The sequence below is a fragment of the Equus caballus genome, chromosome 20 (genome assembly GCF_041296265.1).
Source record: "Equus caballus isolate H_3958 breed thoroughbred chromosome 20, TB-T2T, whole genome shotgun sequence".
NCBI classification, from domain to species: domain Eukaryota; kingdom Metazoa; phylum Chordata; class Mammalia; order Perissodactyla; family Equidae; genus Equus; species Equus caballus.
Window position 1 is genome coordinate 53,755,658 of NC_091703.1, and position 19,837 is coordinate 53,775,494.

General features: G+C 45.9%; 1 protein-coding gene across 4 annotated transcripts; it reads right to left on the bottom strand.

Moving 5' to 3' along the window:
• Nucleotides 1-1,738: 1,738 nt before the first annotated feature.
• GSTA1 (glutathione S-transferase alpha 1) lies at nt 1,739-18,258 on the bottom strand. 4 transcript variants are annotated; one of them, XM_070243980.1, is made up of 8 exons: nt 18,075-18,235; nt 14,511-14,946; nt 12,249-12,361; nt 8,754-8,805; nt 7,636-7,768; nt 5,576-5,717; nt 2,929-3,060; nt 1,739-2,118 (listed from the first exon to the last, which is right to left on the bottom strand). In XM_070243980.1, exons 3-8 carry the CDS (start codon nt 12,333-12,335, stop codon nt 1,996-1,998), a joined length of 669 nt encoding a protein of 222 aa, XP_070100081.1. In that variant the 5' UTR covers nt 12,336-12,361; nt 14,511-14,946; nt 18,075-18,235; the 3' UTR covers nt 1,739-1,995.
• Between the last annotated feature and the right edge of the window lie 1,579 nt (nt 18,259-19,837).

Sequence of the window (19,837 nt, forward strand, 5' to 3'; positions counted from 1 at the left end):
ACTGAAGGGCCTTTAGAAACCTCTGGCTGTTGTACACAGCCTTGGCCGTTCTTAGGTGACTTCCCATAATTGCAGATGCATCTGGGCCCAACCTACGTAATCTTTCCTTGCTTTTCTAGAACTCAGATGAAGTTTACTGTCTCATTCATCTGTCCTTTTTGAAGCAAAACTTTCAAGAGGACTGTGAGTGTCTGCTCTCTCTGCTTCTCCCCTCCCGTTTGCTCCTCAGCCCCCTCTAGTTGGGCTTTTCTCCCACTGAAGCGACAGCAAAGACTAGGGACAGCAGGAGAGGACCAGGGATTTTCCATCGGTCTCAGGGCTATGTGACCTGTTGAATGGAGTCAGCCCTTGGTTGTTGGATTTAACACGGGAAGGAGACTCCTGGGAGGAGAATGTTCTTGCTGCTCTGAGATGGATACTTGAGTGACTTAAAATGAATATTTAAGAGATGTGATTTTGTCCTGTTGTATATCAGGCTGCTAAAGCAGGTGTATGGCTACACTTCAGTGGCTTCCTATTTTCCTTAGGACAGAATCCACACTCCTTGCCATGGTCTTCAAAGTCCTGAGGACTCTGGGCCCTGTTCTCTGATCTCACCTCCTCGGTGCTCCTCCCCACCTTATGGCCAATGCTCCACTCAGACCCACTGACTCCTCTTTCCTCAAACACACCGCGTTCAGTCTCTCTCCCTAGGCCATTCACCCTGCTGACCTCCTGCCTGGGTTCCATCCCTGCTGCCCGACCAAGGTTCCGCCCACTTTCCTACCTGCAACTTGTCTCTCCTTCAGGTCTCACGGCAGCCCTGACTCCCCTCCTTGAGAAACCATGACTGACCCACAGATTCCAGCAAAGGCATACTCGTTAGTGTATGCCCGGCCTTATCTCATCCCCTCACGTGGTGCTATAGCTTAACTCAAATCTCCTAAGAGAGGATATGCTAAAGTCCTGACCGTGGGTACCAATGACTGTGACTTTATTTACAAATAGGGTCTTTGCAGATGTCATCAAGTTAAGAGGAGGTCATACGGTACTAGGGTGGGCTCAAACCCAATTACCGATATCTGTATCAGAAGAAGGAACTTGGGTAGAGACACACGCAGGGGAAGCACGTCATATGACAACGGAGGCAGAGATTGGACTTTTGCATCTACAAGCCAAGAAATGCCAAGGCTGAGGACCCAGAAGAGGTGAGGATGGATCCTTTCCTGAGGCTTCAGAGAGAGCGTGGTCCTGCTCAACCTTGAGTTCACACCAAGAGCCCCCAGAACAGTGAGAAAATCAATTTCCAGTGTTTTAAGCCGCTAAATTTGCGGTCATTTGTTGCAGCAACCCTAGGAAATTGATGGACAAGGTACGCATGATTTTGGATTAGGATGACCTATTTTTTCCTTTCTCTCACTAGAGTGAACCCCATGAGGACAGAGAATATATGTGGCTGGTTCGTCATTATTTCTCAGCTCCTGGAACATTGAATATTACATATTACATGTAAAGAAATATTACTTCCATAATTGAACAGAAAAAAACGTTGATTACCTGAAGAAAAGTGTTTCTCTCAGGAAAAAAAGAGATAGAGATACATTTTTAGGTTGTGGGTGAGAAAGACAGCAAAGTACAAAAAGAAAAGGTAATTTTTGTGTAACTGAGAATATAGATGAAAATTTCTGCTTTACTGTTTTTGATGACGTATATGATAGCTGTTATGCGTCAATTTTTCGAATAGATCAAAGAGTCCATGAAACTTTTTCTCATCACATCTATTTTTAGATCCAAGAGACATCCTAAGAGGAAATCATAATTTCATATATGATCGACACAAAATAGATTGCTTTGCAAATAAATCTGCATGGCTGATTTCTAATTAAATTAGCATTTAAATGAAGGATTAGTTCATTAGTCTCACAATAGCCAGGATCTACATGTAGGTCAAGCACGTCACTGTTGGAAAATTTCAGAAGATTGGTCCTGCCTTTGCTGGGGGCCAGGCCTGCTTTATCAAAACTTGAAAACCTTCCTTGCTTCTTCTATAGCTTTCTCATCCAGTAGAGGCTTCCTTGCGCTGCCAGGCTGCAGAAACTTCTTCACGGTGGGCAGGTTGCTGATTCTGGTTTTTAGGGCCTGCAATGCACAAAAGCACAGCCTCAGGGTAGGGCCAAAGACCAAACCCATCATTAGCACAAGCCAGGGAATCTGAGACCCTCCTAGACGAGGACACCTGAGTCTCCTCCAACGGCACCAGCATGAGGCTGGGAACAGACACCCCGTGAGCCATGAGGATAAGAGAAGAAAATCCAGCTCAAGTGCATTTTCTTCCCTGTCTTCTTCCCTACACACCCATCCTGTGGATTCATGGCTCTTTGCAACGCAAGAAAGAGTAATGTGTGTGTCAGATATCAGCACAAATGAAGTCTCCAGTCAGGAAAAGCAAAGATATAGGAAAGGGGGCAGGACCTGAAGACAGGAAATATAAAAGGTAAACCATGAGGCCCGTCAAAACCAATTTGCCCACTGACAGAGAGACGAGGAGAGAGGGGAGACTGTGCGGAGAGAAACACAATGGGTGGAAGGAGGAGCAGGAGCCGAGGGGAGGACAGCTGCTCACAGACTTGGGTGTGGAAGGAGAAGGACACTCCCGGGTCAAGGGAATCACAGAGAAAAGAGGACAGAATCCGGAATGGAACGGAGGCCTGGGAGAGAGGAGCTGATGCTGGGTCCCTCTATTTTAAAGATAAACTATTCTTGGGCAGTATCCACTCAAATTTCCTTGGAATAACAAGATTCTTTTCATATCTCAGACTAGGGCCTAGCTAATTTGGAGACTGAAGGGCAGCAAAGGCCTGGAGAATAATGGGGACCCAAAAGGCCAAATATTAGATTCCAAGATGGGAGGCGTGGGCCTTCTGTCCTGAGGGCTGTGAAAGAGATCACCTTCAGCAGAGGGAAGTTGGCCAGAAGGCTGGGGTCAACCTCTTCGACATAGTAGAGAAGTTCCACCAGGTGGATGTCAGCCCTGCTCAGCTTGTTTCCAACCAGGTAGTCTTGTCCGTGGCTCTTTAACACCTGGCAAATTGGAATCGGATCATGAACACAGGCACAGGCAGGCTGGGCCCCCTGCTCCTCCCAGCTCTCTCCAGCCCGCTCTCCCACCTCTGCTGCCTCACTGGGTGGAGTGGAGCTTCAGTCCTTCTCCACCGGCCCTGAATCACTGACACAGCGGGAGGAGTGGGCTCTGCTGTTCTTCCCTCACTCCGCAGTTGAAGCACAGGCCACCATTTCCTTTTCCCCTTCCCACATCACTGGGGCTCCCTACTTGTACCTTCTGCTGGACCAAGGGCTTAGCACCTCTGTGCCATGTTCCTGTTGGCCCCACACCCTACACTGTGCAGCCCTGAAACTTCAGGATGTGGCTCTTCATCTGTCTGTCTGCCTGTCTCTCTCCCTCTTTCTCCACACTTTTCTTTTTCCTCTCTCCCTTGGGCAAACACTCCACCTTCATGACATCCTTCCTCAGTCCTCAGCAGACTATTTCAGAGTCTACCTTTCTCCTCCCGTCTGCTCTCCTCATTTCCTGGTCTATCTCTCTGGGACCTGAAATAAAGTTGGGTCACCTTGAACTCACCATCCCCTTACAACACTGGCTCTGACTTCTACTCCACTTGTGTCTGTCAATAACAGTGGTGGAATACGTTCTAATTTGCATTCTGAAATGTCTAGGGCTGTCAGCATCTTTCAGTTATGTTATCTCCAGCTCTTTGATTTGAGAGTATATATGTCCTCAAACTGCAGTGACTGAAGAGTTTGTCATCATGTGAATGTGCCTAAACTCTCAGCACCGCAACGACCAGAAGAGTGGATTTTCTGATTAGCATTAAATTCTCTGCTCCTCAATTAGGACCTAACATACTAGCAATGATGACAACTTACTTTAAAATGCAACAAAAAATACTATGCTTTCTTGAAGGATGGAAGGATGGGGACATATATGATGAAGCAAATATAATAAAAGGTTCATTTTTGAGTCTAGGTGAAGGGTATTCATGAGTTCATTGTACATGTCTTTCAACTTTTATGTATCTTTGAATTTTTCGTAGTAAAAGTTTGGACTAAATATGTGATATTAAAAACATTGCAGCAGGGGCTGGCCCGGAGGCACAGTGGTTAGGCTCGCACATTCTGCTTCGGTGGCCCGGGGTTCGCCATTTCGGATCCTGGGTGCAGACATGGCACCGCTTGGCAAGCCATGCTGTGGTAGGCGTCCCACGTACAAAGTAGAAGAAGATGGACATGGATGTTAGCTCAGGGCCAGTCTTCCTCAGCAAAAAGAGGAGGATTGGCAGTAGTTAGCTCAGGGCTAATCTTCCTCAAAAAAAAAAAAAAAAAATATATATATATATATTGCAGCAATGTGGAAATTACAGAGAAAAAAGAGAAAAGACACACATGACACCACCAACTAAAGATCATAACGTTGTGGCAAATATCCCTTCAGACTATGTATGCATATAGAAGTATGGATAAAAAATGAAGACTATAACGAAGCATCACGTGCCGTATTGTAATGTGCATCTTTCAGTTATGTCATCACATGGCTCTTTGACCTCAGAGGACAGTTGTCCTCAAACTGCCGTGACGGAGGAGCTTGTCACCAGGTGAACGTGCTGAACTCTCAGCACCACAGAGCCAGGAGAGCGGATTTTCTGATTGCTATTAAACTCTTCCCTCTGTGAACAGGAGCTGACACAGTAGCACTGAGTGCACATCTGTTGACTGAATGAAAGAGTGATTTGATGCTTTATAATGATGAGGGTGTCGGTGTTAATCCTTTTATTTATATGTAAGCCTCCTGTATCTTTTGTAATCAGTTTTTGGTTCCTGATTTTCATTTAGCACGATTTCAGGTAGCTCTGATCTTCAAATGTTCTCCTTTACCATCAAGGAGAGACATTAACTAAGACGAGTACTACGTATAATGATGGAACTTATTTCCTTAGTTTTGTACGACTTTTATAAAAATCGAAGAGCCATGTCCCCTAAATTTGTAGATTCTTTCCTCTTAACATCATTTCATTTGTCACTTCCTCTCTATCCCACTGCCCCCATCTCTGTTTAGATACATCTCATCCATTCCCTGAAACTCTACAACATTCCCCTGATGGACAGCTGGTCTCAGGTCTCCCTACTCATGGTATCAGACTATTTTCTGATATGTGTCTTTCATCGTGTTCCTCCTGGAGCAAAAGCCCCTGTCTGGTGTTCTGCAGGATCTACTCCAGTCTCTGGGTGGCTCCCAGAGCCTTCCACAGCCCAAGCTCCATGACCATGAATTCCATTGAATGGAGAATTCTACATTGGGTCCTAGTAAATTGAAATTTTGCTAAAAATTATAACGGGTAAAACTGGTACAATTCTTCCTCAAAGTGGATTTTTACACAATCCCTTGAGAGTCAGGATGCTCCATTAACCAGGATCCAGGAGGGCTGACTGGCAGAGAAGGTCCTTGTCCCAGGAATGCCCAGCACTCTTCTCCTTTTTTCTCTATTCCCAGTGCCCCAAACACACTGAATAGTGCACTTACTTTTTCAAATGCAGGCAAGTAACGATTTATTGTTCTGTCTTTGATCTGGGTAATCTTGGCATCTTTTTCATCACGTGGGGTCATGGGCAAATACATGATCATTTCAATCAAATCTGCCACACCTTCTATATACATGTCAATCCTGCAAGACAAAAATGACCAAAGTGTCAAGTGTGTCCTGTCTTAGATTTTATAGTTGAAAAATGTAAAAGAATGGGGCATCAGGAGGTGGCAAAGGAATTCAGGTGCACTGGGTGCATTTTTATAGGCCAGTCATTCACTTATGAGTTTTATTTAAAGTGCACATTTCATTCTAGAACAAGCTCTCGAGGTAGATATGTCTATTATACACATGACCAAATATAAGGACCAAGAGCATCAGTGACCTGCCCCAAGTCACAGGCATGAGAGACATTGGTGGAATCACTGCAAGTGACCACTGAGACTCTAGCTAGGGTTTGCCAGCTCTCCTTCTGTGCACAAACTCAGTGTGACACATGTCCCTAAAGATCTGCCACCTGAGTCACCTCCACAAGGAGTCCCTGTCACAGCAGTCTCAGCCATGTCCCTCTCCCTCTCATCCTGTTACACCACCCAGACCCACATAGTGCCCAATGTTAGCAGTCCCTCCAATGATTTCCATAGAACATGGTTCCACAGCCCTCCTCAGGTACTCTGCCCAGCGCTGACCATGTTTGCATTTCTCGAGAACCCACGTACATCCCCTGAAATGATGCAATATGTTATAGACTTCCCACCATGCATATGCTAGGTTATTTTTTTATTATTATTATTCCAAACACGGTTTCCTATGAGAGGCTTTTTTTAAAATAAAAGTTTTATTGATGTCTAATTCACCTAAAATAATGTCATCCTTTTCAAGTGTACAATTTGGTGATTTTTAGTAATGTCACAGAATTCTGACCATCACCACACTCTAATTCCTCCCGAATGAACTGCTGTGTGCTTTCGCAGGCATTCAACACTCTTGTCTCCCTCCAGGCCTAGGCGATCACTCAACTACTTTCTGTTTCTGTGGATGAATGTTCCGGACATTTCATAAAATGGAATCCTACAATATGTGCCATTTGTGTCTTGTTTCCTTTATGTAACACAACGTGTCAAGGTTCATTTGTGTTGTTGCATGCCTCAGGACTTCATTTCTTTCCATGGACAAATAATATTCCATGGTATGGATAGAACACCCTCTGTTCATCTGTTCATCACTTGATGGACATCTGCACCGTTTCCACTATTTGAATATTATGAATATTCATAATATTCAATGTTCAAAACACTGTTACGAACATTTGTGTACCAGTTTTAGTGTGGATGGATTTTCGATTCTCTTGGGTATCTACCTACTAGTGGAATTGCTGAGTCATTTGGTAACTCTATGCTTAACTTTTCAATAACTGCCACGGTTCCTTACACAGTTTTAATTTTAATCAAGTGGTCCCATCACAACAGGGAGCAGACCCCAAAGATATGGTTGTATTGAATATATCTGCTGCTTCAGTCCTATATAAAAATGCTCGATGTAACCCTGGAATCTTGGGCTCAGCCTCTGCTAACACTTGTCACAGAGTCTGTCCATATCACTCGGTAATAGGGTAGGCTCCTAGTCATCATTCTGGTAAATTCTGGTAGATGAGAAGCAGCTCCTTTGGGTCCTTCATTCCCCACCCTTATCGTCTAGACCCTCAGACAGTTTGCCCTTCATCTCTAGCTGTGGGCTGGTGCCCAGCTCCTAAAGGCCTGAGCACCTGGAGTCATGACTCCACCATCCTCCTGCCTTCTCATTTCATCAGGGTTTGCAGACCTCTGTCACTGTGCCCTCTCCATGGGCGGCATCCTCTTCTATAATCCCACTGGCTTAGGTCCACTTCAGGTTTCCTGTCCCTCATCCTCTGAGGTCTCTGCTGTACTCGACCTCAGTCTACACTACCATGGCCACGTTGCTGGTAGTCCTGATCCCCCTGACACGGTCTTGGTCCCTCAAGGAAGGGCCTAAATTGTTCCTATTAATTGTTGATGAAAGAGCAGGAAAAATACCGTACAGGGCTCTCTCCTTGATGTCTTTCCCATAGAGGTTGTATTTGGCGGCGATGTAGTTGAGAATGGCTCTGCTCTGCACCATCTTCATCCCATCAATTTCGACCATTGGCACTTGCTGGAACATCAAACTTCCATCTTTCAAAAGAAGAAAGGGAAAAGTAGAGTGAAATGCTTTATGGATCTCATTCTTCGAGGATGAAAAACTGTTTGTTGAAATGGCTAGAGATATAAAACGAAACTAAAATTACTGGGTAACACTTTAACAGAAGAGCATTTGTTGTGAGCTTCCTACAATCCTTTTTCTTATCAATCCTCCCTTCGCTTTTTAATCTATTTCATTTCTGTTTTTATTCTCCATCCAGATACTTGGTAGGTCCCTTTATTTTTCATATTCGATTTCTCATCATGGATATTTGAGGAAGAAGTTGGGAGAAGCTGCAACAGGACCACCAGCCATTTGCCGTTTCAGTTGGGAAGTCCCGAGAACAAGTCTATGGTGCTGCCGGCATTAGGCCATAGCAAGGGAGATTTCTACGGAGGGTGATTTGTATGCGCTTCAAATTCCACCATTGGATAGTGTGTGGTGGGGGCCCCTGTTTTCTCCACCCAGTTCTGCTGGCCTCCCTCTTTCTCTCCCTCCTCACTCACTTACCTGGTGTTCCAACTCTCTCAACACCATCTTGTGATCTGTGTCTATAATACAGCTAGGATTTCACCTCGTCCAACCCATCAGGGAGAGAATTCTAGGCAACTGCTGGGCCTGTTTCTCCTCTTTCACTCTATTGCATATGTTTGATGTCCTTTCTGGGAGGCTGTGGGATCCTGAGCTGATACAGCTCAGTCGTGGTGCAGAAAAGCAGGAGAAAGCAAAGAGAGGGATCCATGGGACACCGGGGATGGTCCTGTAGCAAATACTCAGAGAGTTTCAGCCCTTTCTGGTCCTGAGGGACTTACCAAAGCGGCTCAGGGAGCCCCACCCCGTACATTTGAACTGCTTCTACCCTTTCTTTGGCCTCCAACTTCCAGCGTACACACAAATAGGCATTGCCTGGGGTTCAATAGTCAACACATGACTTTGACTAGATCCTCTCAAATGAGGAATTTAGATACTTGGACCTACCATTTTTTAGTTTTTCCAAGTCCTCTGGAGTCTGTATAAGTTTCTCTTCAAACTGGAAAGCAGAAAGAGGTAGTGAGTTCCTGTTCTTTCATTCCACAGCGTTTTAGAAGTTTTAAATTTGAGTGTCCCCTGTCCAGCACATAACAAGGAGAAGGAAGATTTCTGAGCTTGTCAGAGTACACAGGGGAGTGTGATCAGGGTGACTGGAAATTTAGATTAGAGCCACCAAGAAAAGAGCACGGGTGGCAGCAGGTAACAGCTCATTCTTGAGGTTTCAATTCACCTCCACCCTGTTTCCACCTCTGTGGACGATCCTGGTCGTTGGGGAGGGCGATGTCACGGAGGGAGGGTACTGGGAGGTTCCTCTAGTTATGAGGTTTTAGTATCTCAGGAAAGCCTATCTCTCCAGGAGACATCAGGACAGGACGTTTTGTGTCCCCCAGTATAGGGTACACCAGGGGGCCATGACCAGCTCAGATGGCTTCTGCTGTCATTGACATCACTCCATCCCACGAGGCCCTGCTTAGTATAAAATGAGTCCAGGTTGCTGCACAGCTTTAACTCTTTGAACTCAGAATTTCCTCTCCTGGAAAATTGGGACAGACTAGGTTAGAATCCCCAATTTAAGAAAGGAAAAAGAGTTCCCAAACTAGTTACAAAAATTATTTTTTAATCAAGAAACTTTGGTTTCTGATATGACTGGCTGGATGTGAACATCATTTCTTACACGTGCTACCTCTTCACATAGGACACGTCACTGAATCTCCTCGTGTCTCAGTATCCTCATCTATATAATCAGTATAGTTATGCTACCTACATTATAGGTTGGTGTGAAGATTAAATCAGTAAGGTATGCAAAGAACTTTAAACAGTACCATGTATACACGAGGTGCTCAATACACATAAATTGTCAGGATTTTCAAAGATGGTTTCTATTTCATCTTACCATTACAGTTATTTTTTTTTTTTTTTCAATTTAAAGCCACCTCACATTTGTGAACCTATATTCTGTCCTTGACCTACACTCAGGACGTAGACCTTGGTGTAGATTCTCCTTCTCCTGAGACAAGTCTCTCTGGTTGGAGGGCAGCCGGCAGCAAGGCCGTCATCTGACCAGAGGCTCTGAATGCTTGTGGGGTTTCAATACAAATATGAGAATCAGTAACTATATGATCATGCGATTTACTTAATCGGCAGAATCGATGAAACCTAAAGTCAAAAGAGACCGATGTCAAGAAAATGGGTCTCAGTGCTGATAAGATTTGGTTCCAGTCTTGCGTCTGCCTCATGGTAGCTGTGTGATCGGGGCACAGTCACTTAGCATCTCCAGGCCTCAGTTTCCTCCTCTATCAAATGCAGGGAGGACATTTTCTTAAAAGTAATATGTTGTGTTAAAATACAGATTACAGGACCCGGGCCACACACACCAAGTATAACTAGTAGTGCTGTTTGCAGTGGCTGCTATGGTTTAAAGGGTTCTTGATGGTGAAAAGCTTGGGAATCTGGGGAATTCTAACTTGTCCAGTGGAAGCGTTTATTGTGGATCCACATGGCTCCACAGGGTCAGACTATAGAGATAGTGAGGTGGGGGCGCAGCAACTTCTAAAGCACCCAGTTCCACACAAACATAAGGGATGGTGGCTGGTCATCAAGGGAGGGTGGCCGAGGTGGGATGGGTTGGCTGGTGAGATGGTGTTTGTGAGGCTAACGGAGACGGATGGGATGGTGAGGACCAGCCTTTGGGCACAGAGAACCCAGAAGCCCTGACCAAGAGCCTCTGGTAAGTCCTGCCGCACCCCCTCTTCAGTCAAGCTGATGGAGAAGAGGAAGTCTGGGATGCGCTCAGCATCTCCCCTACCTCACCCTCCTGTGCTGAACTCATCCTGCACAGGGGCTCTCAACACATCCCTGAACCCCACAGCTGAAGCTGGGATACAGGGAAAACGGGTTATGGATTTATAGAGAGAAAATGACCTGGAAGGTCACTATTTGGATGTTTTGTGTACTTGTTTCTTTGTGAAATTGAGAGAGGTCCAGGCTAAAGTCCCATGCATCCATGCAGCAATTGAGAAGTGTAATCCCACGGCTTCATGTCGTTATCAGGCAGAAGGCAGGCCACTAGAAGTCCCTGTCACAGGACGCCACCTCACCTGGATCCCTCCTTTTCTGCTCCCACCTGAGGCAGGAGATCTCCTGAGTCTGTCCACGACTCCTCCCCAGGAAAACCCTCCCTGAGTTGCTGGTGCCTAGATCTGGACTGGGAAGTGTGTTTCTCAGTGACACCTCTAGAGGGCAGCACGCAACAGAGTGCCAGAAGAAACTACCACCTTTCCACAGGGACTATAGCATTTTGACACTGTAAATGCTTGGGTGTCCTCCCAGATGCTCCCTCCTCTCTTTTTAATCACCTCCTTATTAGTGTGCATCCTCTCTGGAATGTAAACTGCTTGAGGACAGGGCCCATGACTTCTTGTTCATCTGTGTATCCCCAGGACCTAGCACAGCACCTGGCACTTAAAGGTGCTCAACATGGGGCCAGCCCTGTGGCTGAGTGGTTACATTCGGGGCACTCTGCTTCTGTGGCCCAGGGTTTTGCCGGTTCAAAACCTGGGCAAGGACTTGTCACTGATCATCAAGCCCCACTGAGGCAGCACTCCACATGCCACAACTAGAAGGACCCACAACTAAAAAAAATACACAACTATGTACCAGGGGGCTTTGGGGAGAAAAAGGAAAAATAAAATCTTAAAAAAAAAAGGTGCTCACGAAAATCACTGCTGAGTGAATGTACTGCACCTTTCACAGTTGGTGTCTTGCAATCCTCTCCTCCCCACATTTGTGGTTATGTCTGAACTTTAATCATACTATATTCTGATATTATATATTTTTGTCCTTTTATTATGGTAAGTTCTCACATGTACCAAAATAAATATAAAAGTACCAAGATCCTCCTTGTACCCTTCACCCAGCTTCAATAACTATCAACTCAAGCCAGTCTCATGTCGTCTATGTGCCCACCACACTCTGTCTCTTACAATAATTTGAAACAAATCAGAAATATCATACATTTCATCTTTAAGTACTTCAATGTGTATCTCTAAAACATAAGAATTACTTCGAAATAACCAGAGTACACTATCACACCTAAAACTTTAACAATAACTCTTTAATTTTGTGTAACATGCAATCACATTCATGTTTCTAATTTTTGCATGAATGACATAAATGATACTTTACACTTTGTTTAAATCCAAATCCAAATAAGGCCACACATTGTGATTAGTTTCTTAACTTTATTTTAATTGTTTATGCTCTTTGGTGACAAGAAAGATAATACTGTATTAGGTCAAATCTGTTCCTCTCTTAACAGGATTTTTCTTTTAATGCAAAACTCTTGACAGGTCATTGAGTGAGAATAGTCTCCTAGCTCATGTGAGAAAGGACTTTGATGCTCAATCTCAGATGTGACTTAATATGACCGAGTTCAGAACTGACCTCGACTCCGGCTGCAGCCAGGAGCCACCGGATCGACTCCATCCGGCCTCGTGCGTTGAAGTAGTGCAGCCTGGGCTTCCCTGCCATGATGCGGTCTCCTGGGTTCTCTACACCTGAATGAATGAAGCAATGATTGAAACCAAGGAAGCAAAAATGCACTTTAAGTTATTAGGTTAACAGCACCAACAATGGCGAAGAAGGGTCTGCCTGCTTCCTGACAAAGTTGGAAGAGTCCGTGGAATGTTTTCTGTTGCCCAAATTCTCAACCTCAGGGGCCAAGCCCAGGAAATTGCAGCAAACCACTCTGCGGTCTCCACTGGGTGAAGTCTGGTGTCTTGGCAGCCTAACAGGTGAGAGTCTGTGGTAAGGATGGGTGTGTGGGTGTCCGGGGAGGGGGAGGGATTAGAGAGCTAATATTTATTGAAAACCTCCTCCTGACGATCCTGACCGAGTGCTGACCCCTTTGGCTGCGTTATATCTTTAATCTTCATAACAGCCCCATGAAATAGTTGTCATTATCCCCATTTGTCAGTTAATGAGACCGAGGCTCAGCCGTTAAACGAGGATCCCACAGTCACACCCCAGCTAGTGATGGATGTGGAAATCCAGCCCAGGACTAAAGGGAGGACAGGGCTGGAACCCACACAGACGCAGGCCCTGGGAGCCTGTGAGGGCCTTGAACCAGAGGACTCCCCTGACAGCGAGGAGGCAGAGGGAGCAGAGTTAAGGCTACATTTGTTCCAGAGCTGGAGTTAGGGCTCAGAGTCAGTTAGCTGTAGCTCCAAAGATCCTAATCCTTTCCACAGATGCAGGATGCTGATTCCTTCCCTTTATTTTTTTTTTTTTTGAGGAAGATAGCCCTGAGCTAATATCTGCTGCCAATCCTTCCTGTTTTTGCTGAGGAAGACTGGCCCTGAGCTAACATCCACGCCCACCTTCCTCTACTTTATATATGGGACGCCTACCACAGCATGACTTGCCAGGAGGTGCCATGTCCACACCCAGGATGACAACCAGCTAACCCTGGGCCCGCGAAGCGGAACATGCGAACTCAACAGCTGCACCACCGGGCTGGCCCCTGATTCCTTCCTTTTTATGCAATTCTACATTCTACCTCTACTTATAATCTCGGAAAAAGGATGTTACTGCATCAACCTTACGGTACATGGAGTGGAACTAACATTTGTTCACTGTCTGTCATACAATGGACGCTCACAAATTTATCTTCATTTAATCCTACAGAAATCAGCTGAGTGGACTCTGTTATTACTCTCATTTTACAGCTGGGGAGACAGAGGTTTCTAGAGTAACTTTCCCAATGTAGGTGGTGGAACTGGGATTCAAACCCACTTCTATGTGAAACCAAAGACTAGGACAGATTTTCCGTATTAGTGTTTTTCAAAATATGCATGCAAATCCTTCAGTAGATTGTGAAATCCACTAATTTTTAAAACGCGATAGGAGACAATGGAAACTATCCAAGTGCACCACATGCAGACGAGGTGAGGATCATTTCAGGAGTTTTAGCTTCAGTCATAAGTGTGTTGCATGCGTGGATGTGTGCACACTCATTTGGTCATTGTGATGGTAAGAGAGACACTGGTTGTGTCCAGTCAGCAAACTCTGAAAGCCCTTGTTCCATCCCAGGCTGCGTGGGTAGTCGACACAGCAGGGGACCAGAGACTAACGCCCAGTGGCACCAACAGTGGACATGGCTGGTTCTCTCATGGGTGTGAGCGGAAGCACACAGGACTCGTTACAAGCAGGAGTCCCAAAGCCAGGACTTAGGGAGGAACAGTTGCATTTTCTCTCCAAATCCTAGGCTCTCTTTAGAAAACATTAGTATTCTTCTTGCAAAATTGTACTGTTCTGGAGTTTGGGACAAAAATATGCTTCTCTTTACCAGTGGATATTTCTCTGAGAAAGTGCGTGTGACTTGAACCTTAGATATCAAAATGTTTTCAGTATCCACATCTTTAATGAGGTCTCAATAGTCTAACCCTTAGGAAGTAAAAACTCGTTTGGAAACATACTTAATCAACTCATCTGTCTCGTAATTGGACATAGTGGAGTTTGTACTTTCCTATCATGGGAAATGGAGGTGCTATGAGGAGCAGAATGAGCAGGAGACTAAAGCTGGCACTATGGTGGGAGGTGTGTTTGCTGTGGCCTGAGGTTCAGTGAGCCAAGTGGTTCACACCTCACACTCAGTTCCCTTCCCTGTGACTGAGGATCAAGTTATGAAGGAAAAGGAACACTTACCTTAGATAATATTTTATCATACTTCTCTTCCTTCAGGCAACTTTCCTCACCCCCCACTAGGAGGTTCCCAAAGGCCTGGTCAAGACTGGGGCAAAGCTCATCATATCCTAAAGCTTTGCTGGTCAACAGGAAATGAGGACGAGAGAGAGTCGATGAATTGCCAAAGGTCACACACATATGTTCCTGATTGACACTCGATGTCCAGCAAGTGTGTCTGCCCTCGACAACCACCCAGGAGATAGCTTCTAATGTCCCATATTAAAGATGAGGAAACTGGAGTTCACAGACACACAGCAGCTTCCCTGGGCTCAAACATTCGTCCTGGGATGTCAGGCCAAGTGATTTCAGGTTTCACTCTCCCGGGTGAGCCTGAGGCTCTCTCTAGGCGTCTCTCTGAGACTCCTGTTTGGTTTTCCCATTCGGAATCCATCACCAACTGAGGGTTGAGGGGAGGGAGAGAGGGAAACACGGAATTCGTGAGTTCCTCTCTGTCAGCTGCCTGATAAGAAGAAAGATTGATAAAAGTGTGCCTTGCTTTACTTTGACATCCTAAAACTCTACTGTGAGTAAGCTGAGGACTAGAATAACTACATTAACCTTAATAGGGGGGAGGGCTTATGTTCCTCAAATGCATGTGTGCATGATAATTCCAGGGGTAAACTAAAGGAGCCATGCTGGGGTGGTCCTGATTACAGCGCTTCTTAGCAGAGAGAAGGGAGACTGGAGCCAAAGCCCAGCTCCTTTCCTCACAAGGAACAGAGACCCTGGCAGGTTGTTTCATCTCTGCACCACAATTTTCTCCTCATAAAATAGAGTTCTCTCAACTTTTGAGGGCTGTGGAGAAAGTTAAATGAGATAATGTACAGAAAAGTTCGTCATAGGGATCAGCAAATGCAACTTCCCTCCTGCTCCCAGGTCCTGGGAGATGAGTGAGTTGAACATACTAGGGAGTACATGTGTCATCCTTCTCTATCTATGTGTCAGTCTGTCTTCTTCTCTCTCTATCGGTGTATCTATCTATCTCTTGATCCATAGAGCTCCAGTAGGAATAAGATTAGTCATACTATATGTATGTGTATATATACATTTCTCCAGAGATCTTTCAAATGTCATTTAAAGGCTCTTTGTATTTAGCTCATGTGGAAAGATTAGTGATCTTCACTGATTACTTAACCTGGATTGCAGGAAGTTTTTGGCGAAGATTCGGGGCTCTGGCACGTCATGAAACATGGCCTTGCATAGCCCCAGAAGCGGCAGATATCTGGTTCTCCCCTGGACCCTGCACCCCACGTGCCTCTCTCCCCAGGCCCGCCCCGCTGCCTCTTGCTCCCTGATCCAGGCACTCTGGACTCTGTCCTGTGCCCAGGTCCCCTGCGCATGGGTTCCAGCCATTGGAATGGGGGACCCACTGCTTGTCTCTCCAGCTGTTCTCAGCACTCGGGCAGGTCTCCCTGTCTACACTTGATGAAATGATCATGTCTCTCCAGCGTCCTCTTCCTTACCTGGAAATGCACACATTCCACTGATCCTTTTCTGACACTTGTTCCTGGTATACATGTAGATGTATTTCGTTATTTAAAAAATTTCGTTCAAACTTCTTCAACCAACACTCTCTGAGCAGTTTCATGTGCTAAGAAATGAGGGCTCGTCGGGGACAATATTGAGCCTGATCTGGTCCCTGACCTAAAGGGGTTTAAGTCTAGTCAGTAAAGCAGGTTTGTGGCACAAAGGGCCCAGCAGGGACTTCACTTTGGGTGGTTCGCGCCCAAGAATCATGAGTCTCACAGCCAAGCAAGTCAGAGCAAGGTGAGGAGGCTGCCAGGGGACACAGCTGAGGGGCTGCTGAGTCTGCGCAGGGCGCTCCCTCCTCCTGGGCAGCATCCAGTCCCAGCTCCCTCCTCTCTCCCCACGGGGCTGCCTTCCTCCCCTGCACAGGAGGCCCCGCCTCCCCCTGTCACACTTGCTCTCCAGAGCATCTGGCCTGGTTCTTTTCCTCATTGTCATTGCAGTACCTTCTCCCATAGGTCCTAGAGCTTTCCCCGTGGGTTCTGTTGTGTTCGAACTGCTCCAGGACTTTCACATCATCTCCCTGAAACTTCTGTCTCTCCTGTGTGAGAACTTTCTTTTTTCCGCCAATATTAATACTTAGAGCATGGTTGACTCTTACAGTCTGATGTGAATGACTTCTCCATTCAGGTGCTTTTGAAGAACTCAGTCTGTGCCCCTGTGATTATAGTTTTCCCATTGAGACTTCCTGAGTTGGGGAATTTGCGAGGTCATGTCATCCAGGGACTCTTAACTGGGGGTGATGTTGTCCCTCCCACCCCAGAGGATACTTAGCAACCTCTGGAAACATTTTTGGTTGTCAAAGCTGGGAGGGAGGGTTGCTACATCCATTGGATCGAGAGCAGAGATGCCTGTGATGTGGAGTGGGGCGATGCCTTGATGTGCACCTGAGAGCTTCTTATTCACCCTCAGTCCTTCTGCATTTTACCCAGCCCGTTTGTCACCCACCATGTCATCCTAACAGACACACTGTTGGATATTGAGTTGGAACTACCTCGTGGTGGATTGCTGTTGGCTCATATCTGTGTCATCTTCCCAGAATAAGGTTTTCGGAAAATACATTTCTGAACAATAGACTAATTCTTCTCTGTCCATGTGTACCTCTCATTTAACTTGGCGGCTGCCACGAGCACTAGGTTGGAACCTGACCCTCACGCTGTGTTTTTCTACAAGCAACTGAACTGAAAAGCAAAAGGCAGACTAGAGGATTGATTTCTTGTAAAACTTGTAAACAAACTATCTTTGTAGATATCTTAAAGGTGTGAAGTTTACAATTTGAGGAAATATATTTGTTAACACTATTCTCAAGTATATTCCTTAAGCTAATTAAATGTACATTGGTATGATAAATATTTTTTAACAAAAAAAAATACGGTGATGGACAGTACAGCTCCCACAAGTTTCCCAGTGCAAAATGCCAACAGTGCCGAGATTGAGACACCCTGCTCCATCTATTTTTAGGGTTTGCCATGAGTTGGTTGAACCCCAGAGAGAGGCTGAGACTTGCCAGCAAGCTAATCCCAGCAGAGACTTAGTTAGAATCTAGTTCTGCTGACCTTCAGAACAATTTATTCCTACTACAAAAAATTTAAATACTGAATTGTCACAGCCTCCTTAGCGCTACACTATTACAGTTCACAACTGCTGTGTGTCGACTCCTTCTGTAGAGAAAGTAACTTCAGCATAAACACCCACACTCTCTCTTGCATGGGCCATATTCTCAGATTGCCTAAAACGGTATCATTCTTTTTTCTCCTCCTATCACTATTTTTCTCATATCTAAATTCTGAAGCCCGATTTTCTACATTCTTCATTTTCCCATTTCTATAAAGATGATCCAACTGCAATTGAATAAACAAACTTGAACTGACCCCTAAGCATGATGTGAGTCTAAAACAGATTTCTCTTGTGCTAAGGACACATTTTAAAGTATTTTTCTGGTGACCTACATGTGAGGATGTGAGGCAGGGTATGAAGATCCATAAAATCAGCACTTACCTTCTTAAAGTCTGTCTCCTGCTTGGCTCAGCAACTCAATGCCAGCCCCTCATGAGTTGCCAGGCTGCTTTTATAATGGAATAACTCCTCCCTCTGAGACGGGTGCAGTGGAGGAAAAGCCACTCCTACAGAGTTCAGGAGCTAAGAGTTTGTGCTAGATTAGAAGAAAACTGCCAAGTCATCCTCTTATCACAAAACAATTGGTTAATAAGTTTCTTTTCAAGGTTGGCAAATTGAACAATAAAACAAAAAGTTTCAGCACATTTGGACTCTCTCTGCCTGTCAGTGGGGCATGGCTTTTTGATGAAACTTACTGTGAGGTTTTCATGAATTGGATGCAAGGACGGAGGCAGATGAGAAACTGCTGTGAGCAGAGCAGGAGCTGATGTCAGGAAGGTGCAAGCGGAGTTCTGGAATATTTTTATATCGGGTCACAGACAAAACAGAGCACACCTGATGAAATGTGAATTTCAGACAAATAGTAAATAATTTTTTTACTAGAAGTATGTCCTAAATATTGTATGACGCCCATCCAATGTACCCATCCCCCTGCTTCAGCTAATGACAATTCGAATATAGATGTCAGATTCTGTGTTTGAATTACAGATAAAGGAATGTGTACAAAGTCATTGTTCTTGGCCCGAGGGCCTGGGTTGGGAGTGATTTCCAGCTTGGCCACCCCCAGGGCCAATGAGTAAGACTCTCCCCGAAACTGTGGGCTTTGGCACACTGAGTTCTCCTGGCCTGAGTGTGAGGGTCCCCACAGTGGGGGGTGGGGCAGGGAGCAGACACACCCAGGGCTCCTGCCTGAGGCTTCACTTCCCTCTAGTCTGTTCTCTGCTCACAGCCAGAGTGTTTCCTAAAGTGCAGATCTGAGTCTCACCCCCTTCTTCTTGAACTCCTTCAGTGACTGCCATCTCCAGTAGGGCGGCCTCTTCACATCCTCCTCCCACCACCCTCCAGCCCCATCATACGCCTGGGCTAGGCAGGGCCTCCTGCCTTCCTACCTGGGCACGTATGCCAGCACTGCCTGGCCAGCTCCTTCCCCCTGGACACCCTCAGCTCCTGCCCTCAAGCTTCCCAGTGGGAGATGGGCTCTCCTCCAGGCCCCCACTGAGCCCCATGAACCTCTCAGGAACCTAAAGGCCACTGCCTCCCCCACTGCCCTGTGAGCTTCTGGTGTTGGGCAGGGCCCTGTGGGGTCCCCAGGGCTCCCTCACCTATGGTGAGAGCTCCACGCATAGCTCCATGCCCACCTTGGTGACCTAAGGGTGCAACTCTGGGCTTTGGGAGTTCCTCCCAATTCCCCCACACTCCCACCTGCTTGACATCTGTGCCCATTCCCCCACGTCTTCCAAATATGTTTATTCCTGTCACCAAATGCAGTGTGTGGGCCTCCCTTGGGCCTGATCCTATCAAACCCACTGTACGGAAACCTTCATGAGATGTGGGGGAATTAGAACGCTGAACACTCAATGAAATGAAGGAATTATGAACCTTGAGCGTGACAGGAGAATAGTCGGATTATGTTTAGAAGGAGTCCTTCCCCGATAACTTACTATGTTTCCCAAGGTCAAGGTGTCACTGGGCTGTGCTTCCTTCAAAGGCTCCAGGGGAGGCGCCTTCCTGCCTCTCCCAGCTCTGGGGGCTTTCTGCGTTCTTTGCTTCCTCGACTCATGGACACATTACTTCAACCTCTGACTCCATCTTCGCCTCACCTCACCCTCTGTGTCTGCGTCTTCTCTTCTCTTATCAGGATACGG

Bases quoted from the DNA above. Each gene is read 5' to 3' on its own strand.
- GSTA1 (XM_001503029.5), bottom strand. From the start codon at position 12,335: ATGGCAGGGAAGCCCAGGCTGCACTACTTCAACGCACGAGGCCGGATG. The intron at 8,806-12,248 runs GTCAGTTCTGAA...TCTGCTTTCCAG, and splicing joins TGGCTGCAGCCGGAGTCGAG to TTTGAAGAGAAACTTATACA. The intron at 7,769-8,753 runs GTAGGTCCAAGT...TTCTTTTGAAAG, and splicing joins CTTGGAAAAACTAAAAAATG to ATGGAAGTTTGATGTTCCAG.